The sequence below is a fragment of the Stegodyphus dumicola genome, chromosome 6, assembly GCF_044657685.1.
Source record: "Stegodyphus dumicola isolate Sdum_Otavi_A_Nest chromosome 6, ASM4465768v1".
NCBI classification, from domain to species: Eukaryota; Metazoa; Arthropoda; class Arachnida; order Araneae; family Eresidae; genus Stegodyphus; species Stegodyphus dumicola.
This window is the reverse complement of record NC_140773.1, coordinates 157,153,206-157,165,684: the sequence shown is the minus strand read 5'-3', so window position 1 is coordinate 157,165,684 and position 12,479 is coordinate 157,153,206. Positions and strand designations below refer to the sequence as shown.

The following is a 12,479-nucleotide window of genomic DNA, read 5'->3' as shown; positions in this document are numbered from 1 at the left end:
GGATTATCGATTTTTCCGGATTATAGATCATCAGTTTAAATCTGGTAAAATGGCATGCAGAAATTATAAAATTAAAAATATGAAACCGTAATTTACGAAATAAAGAACAATTATGATCTAAAGGGTATCAAAATTTACAAAAAAAAGCTTAATATTTATTTGTTTACTTTATTAAACATTTCTTTCAATGTAAGTTGTTTAAGTTGCTTCGTTTTTTACGTGATAATACATTCTCTTTAATTCTATTTAAAGAATTTGTTAACAGACATAATTTCTTGTTCAGTTACAAAGTTCCGCTGTTCAAGTCCTATAATTGCTGTGTCTACCGACTAATTTGTCAATCGAAATTTTTTTGTTTTCAATAACCTCTGTCACTTTCTTCGCTATCGGAAGCGAATTATAATGACGAGGAATTTGATTTAAATCATATCAAAGACGGAGTACATCAAGATGAAATACTACATTTAGTAAGGAATTATAACCCAAATAAAATAAAAACATCTGCCCTGAAGATAAGGACAGTGCTGACTGATCAACTTCCAATTCATTGCGCGCCGCGGCGTTAAAGATAAACAAAGTTTAGATAAACAAATGTTAAAGTTTAGATAAACAAAGGATATGCCTTTATCCATTTTTTGCAGCAATTCCACTTTTTGTTTAATGGACTCCGAAAGATACTTTCACTTTGTATATCATTTACATATTAGTAAATATATATCGGAAATTCTATTTGACATAATCGAAAGTTCAAGCTTACTTTTAAAAAATTGCTCTAACAGTCTGCAAAAAATAATAATCCGGATCCAATTCAAAGATTAAGGAACAACGCAATCTGCAACATTAACTGAAATAGAAAATTAGATAATTTTAGCTTAGCTTATCCCGTCCGTTATACATTAAACGCGCATTCGTAAACGTATTTTGCGCATGCAAATTTGCAGCGGTAAACAGAGTCGTAGCTAGGGTTTTCAGCGCCCAGGGACAACTGAAGATTTCGCGCCCCTTACTGCTTACCAAGGATGGAAAACATTTAATTCTAAAATGTCGTAACGTCAGTTTGGCGCCCCTTGGATTCTGCGCCCGGGTACAGATGCCCCCCTTGCCCCCCTCTAGCTACGCCCCTGGCGGTAAAGGTCTTACGCGCATGTGTCAACGCGACGCATGCGCAGAAAGTTTGTAGCTTTGAGGTCCGGATTATGGGAGTCCGAATTAACGACTTTTGACTGTATGAACTTTTATTAAAATGTAAAATAATTAACATAAATTATAATTTTGTTTCATTATATTTTAAAAAGTAACTCATATAATAACAAACTCAATCTAATCAAAGATATTTATTACCATTTGTTATTGTTCCACACTTAGCATCCCTTTTTTTGCTTCGCTTTTTAGGAATTTTCTGAAATGGAGCAAATTCAACAATAGCTGGATATTCATTACCTAGAATAAGAATTGAAATATAGTATATATCTTTCATTAGAATAGAAATAGCACATGAATATTCTAATATATAGTGATAAATATATGTTTGATCTTACCTTTACTATCCAAGAAAACATAGCCATCAAATTTATCTTTAAAGGTAAATATATCTTCTGGTATAAGAAAATTTATATAAGCCCTGGAAAAAGCATGTGGTCCCAGTCTGAAAAATGGTACATACAGAGTTCATGTTTGTTATACTTTCACACTACCTTATCAAATTTCAAAAATGAATAATTTCTAACTACACTTTCCAACACAACAACAACTACACTTTCCAACTACACACTCTACTTTAGATATGTTAACAGCAACACGAAAAAATCCCTCTGATAAATTATGTATCATTTGTCTACTATATAAGCACCAAATTAAAAACCAACTGCAGCCAAAACTATGTTATAATTATTTGTTTATTTTCATTAGTGCATTCTTTCAGATCTTCAGTTTTTTACCATGCTGTATGATAATTCTCTGCTAAATAATTCAGATGTCCAGTGATTTCTTTTCAAAGAACAATTTGTAAATTACCATCTCTGCAATTGTAGTTAATTTACACTCATAGACAAAAAAAAAAAAAAAAAAAAGACGCAGCTAGAAGTAAATTGGACCCAAATTGATATTCATACAGGTTTCGATGGAAGATGAAAAATTTTACATTTCGGCGGCCAATGAATGAACGGTTGCCGCTACAGCACATCTGATCTGCGCAACTGGCAGGATATTTAAGAGGAGAAATTACGATTCCAGGTCAAAAATTCTTCACAAATTTCATTCTGTGTACTCTGGTAGACAGTAACTATGCCTCACATACAGGTGTGCAAAGGATATGCGCAGATTTCAGAATTTGAGAGAGGTCGTGTAGTTCGGCTCAAAGAAGCCAGTTGGTCTTATCGGTGAATAGCTCGACATTTAAGCAGGAGCGATGCCACTATTAGACGATGTTGGCAGGAATGGGTGAAACACGGCCGCACACAGCGTCAAGAAGGAAGCGGTAGGCCTAGAGAAACGACAGAACGTGAAGACCGAGCAATCGTCAGAGCAACACTCACAGCCCCAGATGCATCATTATCATCGATTGTATGTATAACTAGTGCTTCAGTGACCGCAAGGACCATTCATAGAAAGGGGGCTGAGGTCATGATGTCCCTTGCGCCGACTAACATTGGCCTCCGTGCGACATCAAGCCTGCTTGCAGTGGTGTCGAGTTCATTCGCACTGGAATGTCACTGGAGTAGAATAGTCTTCAGTGATGAGTCCCTGCTTTGAACTGAGCCTCGATGACCAGCGAAGGCAAGTCTGGAGATGCCCCAGACAGCAGTGTGACACCAACCTGACTGTCTTCTGGCAGACAAGCCGTCAACCAGGAGTGATGATCCGGGGTGCCATTTCATTTCATAGTAGGACCCCTTTGGTTATCATTACATCAACGAAGTTCTAAGGCCCGTCGTGATGCCCTTCATGTCATGTCACCCTGGGCTTACATTTCAGCAAGATAATGCCCGCACCCACACTGCACGTTTCTACTGCTTGCCTTAGTGCTTGCCGAACATTACCTTGGCCAGCAAGGTCACCAGATCTCTCTCCTATTGAGCACGTTTGGAGTGTTATGGGCAGGGCCCTCCAATCAGCTCGGGATGTTGACAATCTAACACGCCAGTTGGACAGAATTTGGCACGATATCCCTCATGAGGACATCTGCAACCTCTATCAATCAATGCCAAGCCGAATTAATGCTTGTATAAGAGCCAGAGCTGTGCAAACGTGTTATTGACTTTTTCACTTTGCAAAGCTCTATCACTTCAATAAATCATCCAATTTTTCTCAAACTGTAATCTATACACGTACATCACTTCTACCGATTTTCGTCCCATTCGGATAACTCCTTCTTCATGCGTCCCCCCCCCTTTTTTTTTTGTTCAAGAGTGTATTTTAAAACATATGATGGTTGCATGAAGTATTAAATGCTGTATGTAAAGCAATATCTTAGCTAACACAAAAAATGCATTAAAATTTAATTGATGAGGTATGCACAATGAGAGACTAGCAACAATAAAAGAAAATGATAATAAAATATAGTGATGCTGCATTATATATCTACAATGAACACTGAGCCAAAAAAAAAAAAAAAAAATAGAAAGGACAGTTATATATCTTTCATTCTACTAGGCCGATTGACAAAATTCAAATTGCATTTTTCATGTCTTGAAAGTTCGACTTAGGACATATATTAGATTTATATATAGCATTATTCTAACAGGTATTTTGACACAAAATCGGACTTTTTCCAAAATAACATGCCAATTTTTTTTCCATATTTCAATTCTACAACTCGAATTATGCCTAGCTTTAAATTTTGTAAAATTTGGTGTGAAATTTACAGAGAAATTCAAAAATTTATCTTGGCGAAATTTTTTCAGTTTAGTCAAGAATAATTCACTCGGCGAACTTCTTAATATATAGCAACCAATTTTCCTTTCCCTTCTATTATGCAGAAACGGAAAAAAACGCACCTCGTTCCTACCATTTCACATTGCGTCTGAGCGGAAAAAATGTCATATCGTTTCTCCTTCCAAATAATTTTAGCAGAGTGTTTAAGCCTCATCTGATGTTTTATCACTTTCAACAAATATGCCAAATTTCAAATCGCGCCAATAAATAAATTCACATGTATCTTCAAAAATTTTGAATAAAAAATTGTAATTTTTTGCAGGTATACTTAGAAATACGTCCACTTTACGATGATGGTAAAAATTTTATCGATTACATTTGAAAATTTTGTTTGAAAAATTTATAAAAATTATTTTAAAATACAAATTTTAAAAATAAATCATAAAAAATGGGTGAATTTTAATTTGGAATGAACCTGAATTTCGAAATGTGAAAGGAAGAATCAAATAAGCTTAATAAAAAAAAAAAAAAAAAGAGATTAATAAATATATACCAAACTCAATTAACATAGGGGAGCTAAAATTTTGAGAGCTAATTTTTTAAAAACTAATTGTGCAATTTTTACAAAACTTTGTAGTTTGGCATAATTTGAGTTGCAGAATCGAAATATGGAAAAAAATGCATATGTTATTTCAGAAAAAGTCTGATATTGTGTCAAAATACCTATATTAGAACAATGCTATATAAAAATCTAATACATATCCTAAATCACGCTTTCGAGACATGAAAAACGCAAGTTGAATTTCGTCAATCAGCACAATAGAACGGGATGTATAGAAATGTCCTTTTTTTTAGTCGAAAGGGGCCTTTGTTCTAAGGCCAACTCTTACCTGTTCCCGAAGGATTATTTTTTTCGAATTGCGATTTTGCGCTGAAAACTTTAAAAAGGCTGTATCACTTTTCAAATCGTTGCCATCAAATACTATCGCCCTGTATTATATTTGAAGAAATTAAATAATGAAGAATCTGCAATAATGAAGAAACTGTCCCCCCCCCTTTTTTTGTGCAGTGTACTTCTGTGTCTATTATAAGCAGTCATAACCTTTTTTTATCTTTATATAAGGCTCGCACTTTATATCAGATGTAATACTAACAATTAATTTTAAAAATATCAAATTCTAATAAAAAAATAGAGAACACGAACAATTGTGCATGGGAAAAAAAAAACTTTTAAATAAAAAATTCTGCTAAAATTCAAAAAATAAACCCCCAAAACATTATGCAAGGCCTTTAAAAACCCCATAATATTCCTTTGAGATACTGATCATCAAGAGCAGGCTTTTAAAAATTCAAAAGTTAAGCAACTTTTAAATCCTCATATTCATTGTTTGATGAAAAATGCTTATATAGAGGCTGGCATTTCCTCCACACAGAAAAAATTTGCTTGTTCATTTGCAGTCCAAGCACACAGCCATTTCTTTAAATTTCAACACCTAGATCTTTACAAGTATTGATCTTTTTGGAAGGAGGTAATAAAACATATAATTTATCAAGGCATATTTCAAAAAGATTAATTTTATTAAAGTTCCTATTGAATCTTCTAGCATCCATGTAAATGATGAATATGCAAAACACCAAAATACAATATTAGGAGAAATTTGTTAAAAAAATCCACATAAATTTTAATTTCAATCATACAGTCATGTATACATTCAGTGGAAGTATTTTTTAACTCCAAACAAAAGGAAACAAGAGATTCGCATGATTAGACACAAATTTAAAGAATGGTTTGCCCGAGCTGTCATACCTGATCAGAAGTATGAAGGTAAAGGATGTTGACATTTTGTCTAAATTCTTGGCAAATGATGTATGTGCATCAAACCATACAAAGATAATAAATTCATGTGTGCACTCCGCTATAGGTCACAGTGATCGAACTGTTAGGAGGTGTGATACGACAGGCTCTGATATTGCAAAAGCAATAATTCATTCAGTTATGGCTCCATTTGATATTTGAAGAATTATAACTTCACAGTCAGTGTCAACAGATTTTAGTGCATTTACCATGAAAGCCTCTCAATTTCAGGAAGGCTGATGTGCCACTGATCCTTTTGCTCCTCTGATATCATTTCAACTGTAACAAATCACAGGCCATACAGTATAACCGAAAAATTAAAACAGCATGATTAATTCAGCCTGCAAACTGTTTTAGATACGGCAGAAACTCAGAATTCTCTTAAACTCTTAACTAGACTTGAAGCTAAAAAGGTCATCACAGAATGAGAACAATAACCTATAACAACTGTTTCTGTGTCTGTTGTAATGCATTATTTCTTATAGACTTATATTTAATGATTTTAGTTCTATATGCAATAAGTAACTCACAACCTTAACAAACACAACCACAACAGTTACCACATGGAATCATGCCATCATCCCAGTGGTGACCAAAGACTAACAACTACATTTAATGAACTAAATTATCAGCAACTATTCTGATAGCTAAGTGACAATTCTTTCTACAAAACTTCAGAATCACCTGCATCTTAAAACAATTGCTGAGTCACCTACACCTTCAATTGCACAGCAATAAAATTTCTTGCTACTCAGAAGCACTTTTTATACAGCTTGACATTATGCAGCAGATAATAAAGGAAATCCACAGCAAGTGTTAAATCTATCTTCTTCAACCAATTTCCCAAACGGGCAACCGAAAATCCTTCATGCCGGATCAAGGCCACTTCAGTCTTTTCTAGATAATCTGGGAAAAAAAACAAAAATCCATTTTCGCTAAAGGTGTTATACGATGCAAAACCATCTAATTTTTACTTCCAGAAGTATTTGACTCTGTGAAAAACATTGTATATTTAGTGATATGTGTGTACTTGACCTTCTGCTTTATATTCAACTGGGCATTTTCAAAAATTTTCTGCAAGTGGCTCCTTTTCAGCATACCAAACAGACGAAAAGAGAACAAAGAAGTATTTTATTTCTTTGCTTCCCCACACTTTACCTTGACTGCAGATCAACACAGCCAAACAGCTAAACGATTGAAGGCCACTGATCTTTTTCACTCAAGGGTGATGTAGTTGGCATTACCAGCAATAACACAAAACTTTCGCATTTGCAGCAAATTTAGACACATCAACATAGCACATATCTCAGATATTATCTAACACCTCCTGAAACCTTTTTAAATATCTAACTTTAAAAAACAGACTTATTGTGAAGTTTTAAGATTCCGAAGTACAGTGAATCATTAACCTTTAATCAGATTTACATTTAGGTGAGACAAAAAAAAAAAAAAAAAAAAAAAAGCCTAATTTCCTTTTTGAAACAAATGAAAACATTATCATCAAACAAAATACATGATGATTTCCTAAAAAAAAAATGTGAATACAATGACTTCCTTTCAATATGAAAGAAGTTTTATTGGCTTCTGATGCAGATTTATCATTTTGAGGCCAGGCCTTTCACAGCTGTAAAAGCCTTGAAAGGATGGGGTATCCTGAACCGAATGCTTTCCTTCCTTTAAGAAATCACCTCCTATTTGCAACAAAGATCTTTGTGTGTATTTTTATGGATTCTCGGAGGAGTGCATTTATGCCACAAAAGGTTAGGAAACATAGGGATTAGTGACCAGACTTCAAGATGCTTTTCGTGATTAAGGGAAATTTTCATATTGCAGTTGTTCCGCAATGAGACTACTGGCCGCTACGCAGAAGGAAATGTGTAAACTACCGATGCAGAAAATGTCATTTTTCATATTATATACGTTTCTTTTGTTTATATAAATATTTTGTTTGAATTTTAAATTACATTACAAAATTACCTGTCTTTAGGAAGTGTTTAAAATAATTATTTTTCTCATATCTTGATATTAATGTTATGTCACAAAATTATTTCAACTATTTCATTATTTCATGGACAATTTAAAAATTTAACTAGTCTTCCTCTCAGTCTTTTTTTTTTTTTTTTTTTTTTTTTCACTCTTAAATTTCCTTATAATTTTGAATTGGTTTTGGTATACATTATCAAATTTCGCTATATCGTTGAACTTTTTTCCATAGAAGGAATAATTCAAAAATAAACGTTTAATGATAAAGAAATGATTAAAAACTAAAGTTCAGTATAACTGTTAAAATTATGCTCTATAGGCATAATGAAATTTTAATTTTATATAACTGTTAAAAATCTGCTTGATAATGTACTATTTAAGGAGAAAACTTTCAGCAAATTAGAATATACATGGTTTAATAAAAAATTATTTTATTTTATTGTAGATTGTTAGTATTGCAATGTCCAATTACATAAGTGCTCCCAATTTACATTCAGTTCTTTTCCAAAATATCTGCAGAATAAAACAGAAACTGCAAAACTGTTTTCTACAATAATACTTTTTTTAAATAGAAAAAAGGGATTATTTAATCATGTACTATTTTATACCATTTACTGAAAATTAGTAGGTAATTTATTTTAGGTATTAATAACAGAATGAATTTAAGTCATTGAAAATGTCAACTTATTTAGTATGAAAAACCATAATTCAAGACATCACATTCCCACGCAAATTCCATTTGTGTTTTTATACTAAATTCTTAGTCTCAATGAGGGAAGGGGTTCCCTCGGGTATCAAAATTAAGGTAATTCCTTAATACAGAGAGTTTTTCAAATTTAAGGGAAAATAGTTTGTTATATATAGTTTCTGAAAACCTGTGGGGAAAATGTTACACAATAGTTAGTTGCTGCCTTCAATACCATATTATAAGAGGGGTGTTCAGAAAGTATTGAGACTGAATTTATTATGCAAAACAGGTTTTGAGTCAATCTCCTTTGAAATATGCTCCACTAGCAGTAGCACACATTTGGGCCAATGATGTTTCCAGTCCTCGAAACATTTCTGGAATTTCGTCTTTGAGATGGCATGGAGCTGCTGCGTAGAATTCTGTTTTATGGTTTCAATGTCCTGAAACCAGTGTCCTTTTAAGATCTTGATCTTGGGAAAGAGGAAGAAATCTGAAGGTGACATGTCCGGCGAGTAGGGAGGATGTGCTACTTGGATTGTTCCATGTTTTGCCAGGAACTGCTGCACAAGATTGCTGGTGTGCGCTGGGGCTCCGTCATGATGAAGCATCCAGCGAGAGGATGCCCACAACACCGGTTGTTTTCTGCGAACAGCTTCTCTTAATCTCCTCATGACATCCAAGTAGAATTCCTTGTACAATGTCTGGCCCTGGGGAGCGTACTCATGATGAACAATTCCATCTGCATCGAAAAACACAAGCAACATGACTTTGATCTGACTTCACACCTGCCGTGCTTTCTTTGGCCGAGGACACTCGGGGCTTTTCCATTGTGATGACTGCTGCTTTGTTTTGGGACATATCCGTAAATCCACGACTCATCCCCAGTGATGACGAGCTTCATGAACTCCGGATCGTTGCTTGCACTTTGAAACAAATCAGATGAGATTGCAAGTCATTGGAATTACTGATCCTCAGTGATGAGATGCGGCACAAGCTTTGCAGACACTCGATGCATGTTCAAGTCCTTTCTCAAAATTTCATCACATGATCCTATGGAAACGCCACACTCCTGTGCAATTTAATCAGTTAAGAGAAAAAGGTTCAGAAATTTAGATGGGCAACGTGTTATCTTAGAACAATGAATTGTATGTTACATAAGAGACTTTACATACTGTTTATATTCTCGGAGCTCAATGGACAGTGATATTTCACAAATGCTACTCTAATCCATTTTGAACATCTTACTTCAAAATTGTTTGACTGTGAAATCGAGATACTGATACAAAGGTAGCTTTTAAAATGTGCCATCTGGAATTTAATGGTTAGAGATGAGCCCCATGGAGAAACACAATGAAGAAATTCATCTTTTCTACAAAGATAAAAGCTTTCAAACTGACTGACTAGTTTTAATGTACTTACGATTTCCAGGTTTCAGACTGAAATTGTAAAAGTATTTTTGTTTCTTTGACACAAAATTTATATTTATATTCTTGTGATTTGTTTGAACAACAGTACCATCACAGTAGACTTCAGTGTGTGAAAGTCACTTAAGCATGAACAGATATATATGGAAATAAAGACAAATAGAACTGTTAAGAATGAACTGATACAAATCTAAGGGAAAAACTGCTTGTACCTGTATACAGTTATGTGGGAATTTATATTTGTTATCGTTTTAAAAATGGATCATTTTCATTACATTTCTTTAGCAAATCACAGCTGTTAATGTGTTGTGTTAAATGCGTTTCTTTCAGTTCGTGAGGAACCCATGTATCGAGTTTTTGAACATAGCCAAGTTGTTTTAAGTAATTTTCAATGCATGTATGTGATACACGAAGCTTCTCTGCAATCTCACATGTTGTACTGTTACGATCTGAATCGATTATTGCTTTGATTAGGTTGTCATCAACTTCAACTGGACGACCAGAGCATTTTTCATCTTTGAGTGAAAAATCACCAAAACGAAATTTGACAAACCAATTTTGACACTGCCGTTCTTTTAAGGCTTCGTCACCATAAACAGCATATAACTTTTTATGAGCTTGCGATGCATTCTTCCCTTTGCGGAAATAAAAAGCAAAATATGACGAAAATGTTTCTTTCAAGTTTCCATTTTTCAGCGAACGGCAAACGAAAACTACGCAACCGATCAAAAAGCTTTTTTTACTGATTGACAGCTGAATTGCCAACTATCAAATAACAAAATGTGTTTAACATTTGTACTACGTCTGCAACCCTAAAAATTCAACTGAAGCCATCTACGAGTGAAATCCGAAATTACTTAGTTGCAAACCCAATATATACACACACATACTACATGTACACACACAGACACATACAGTCAATTGTCGGGATTCTGGATTATAGATCATCAGTTTAAATCTGGTAAGATGGCATGCAGAAATGATAAAATTAAAAATATGAAACCATAATTTATGAAATAAAGAGCAATTATGATCTAAAAGGTATCAAATTTTACAAAAAAAAAAAGCTTAATATTTATTTGCTTACTTTATTAAACATTTCTTTCAACGCGCTCATGTGTAAAGCCTACATTACGCATAGTTGAAATTAGAAAATTGCAACCAGAAAACTATTTTAATCTAAAAATTCGTGATATTTATAATGACGAGGAATTTGATTTAAATCATATCAAAGATGGAGTACATCGAGATGAAATACTGCATTTAGTAAGAAATTATAAGCCGAATAAAATAAAAACATCTGCCCTGAAGATAAGGATAGTGCTGACAGATCAACTTCCAGTTCATTGCGCGCCACGACGGTTCGTTCCCCCCCTCCCCCCTGCAGAGCAGTGTGAAATTGATAAACAGATTTCGGAATGGTTAGAAAAGCAAAGGATATGCCTTTATCCATTTTTTGCAGCAATCCCACTTTTTGTTTGATGGACATTGAAACATGCTTTCGCTTTGTAGATCTTTTGGCATCTCAAGAATCGGAAATTCTTTTTAACATAATCGAAAGTTCAAGCTTACTTTTATAAAATTTCTCTAACAGTCTGCAAAAAATAATAAGCCGAATCCAATTAGAAGATTAAGGAACAACACAATCTGCAACATGAACTAAAATAGATAATTAGATAATTTTAGCTTAGCTTATACCATCCGTTATACATTAAACGCGCATGCGTAAACGTATTATGCGCATGCGTTAACGTATTACACGCATGCGTAAACGCATTTTGTGTTTACGCATGAGCAGAAAGTTTGTAGCTTTGAGATCCAGATTATAGATCATTCCGGATTATGGACGTTCGGATTAAAGACTTTTGACTGTACAACACACACAGTGAAACCTTGAGATACGACCACCTCTATATATGAGAAATTCGAGATACGAGGAAAAAATTTGTCTCAAATACGAGCATTGACTCGAGTAATGAGCAATAAGCCAGGCTGTTGCTGTGTGGTGATATTTCCTGATCCCACTCAACTCGGGGAATACCCTTGTCAGATCACTTAATGTTCTTTGATCTACGTGTCTGTGCGCTTGTAAGTCAATTGTTTATTACATTTAACATGAAAATAATTATTTCTTTCTCTTTAATTCTATGAACAGATATAATTTCTTGTTCAGTTACTAAGTTCCACTGTTCAAGTCCTGTAATTGCTGTGTCGAGAATACTAACTTGTCAATCAAAATTTTTTTTTGTTTTCAATAACCTCTCAGTCATTTTCTTCACTATCGGAAGCAGTATTTTCTGGATCTAGAACCATACATCAAAACATTCGCTTTGTAGATCCTTTGGCAGCTCCAGAATTGGAAACTCTTTTTGACATAATCCAAAGTTCAAGCTTAATTTTCATAAAGATGCTCTAACAGTCTGCAAAAAATAATAATACGGATCCAATTAGAAGATTAAGGAACAGCGCAATCTGCAACATTAACTGAAATGCCTAAGAATCAGTAAAGATAATTTTAGCCTAGCTTATACCGTCTGTTATACATTAAACATGCATGCATAAAGCATACAAAAAAAAAAAGTTTGTGGCTTTGAGGTCCAGATTATAGATCATTCTGGATAAGGAACGTCCTGATTATGGAATTTGTACTGTAGTA

General features: G+C 34.0%; 1 protein-coding gene across 1 annotated transcript in view; it reads right to left on the bottom strand.

The window, feature by feature from the left end:
• Window positions 1-12,479, bottom strand: part of LOC118194043 (uncharacterized) — a 76,290-nt gene that overhangs the window by 52,078 nt on the left and 11,733 nt on the right. Inside the window, exons 3-4 of the mRNA XM_085819094.1 lie at window positions 1,539-1,645; window positions 1,342-1,440 (exon numbers count right to left, since the gene is read on the bottom strand). Coding sequence (XP_085675220.1) covers window positions 1,342-1,440; window positions 1,539-1,645 — 206 coding nt within the window. The remainder of the gene's footprint in view (window positions 1-1,341; window positions 1,441-1,538; window positions 1,646-12,479) is intronic.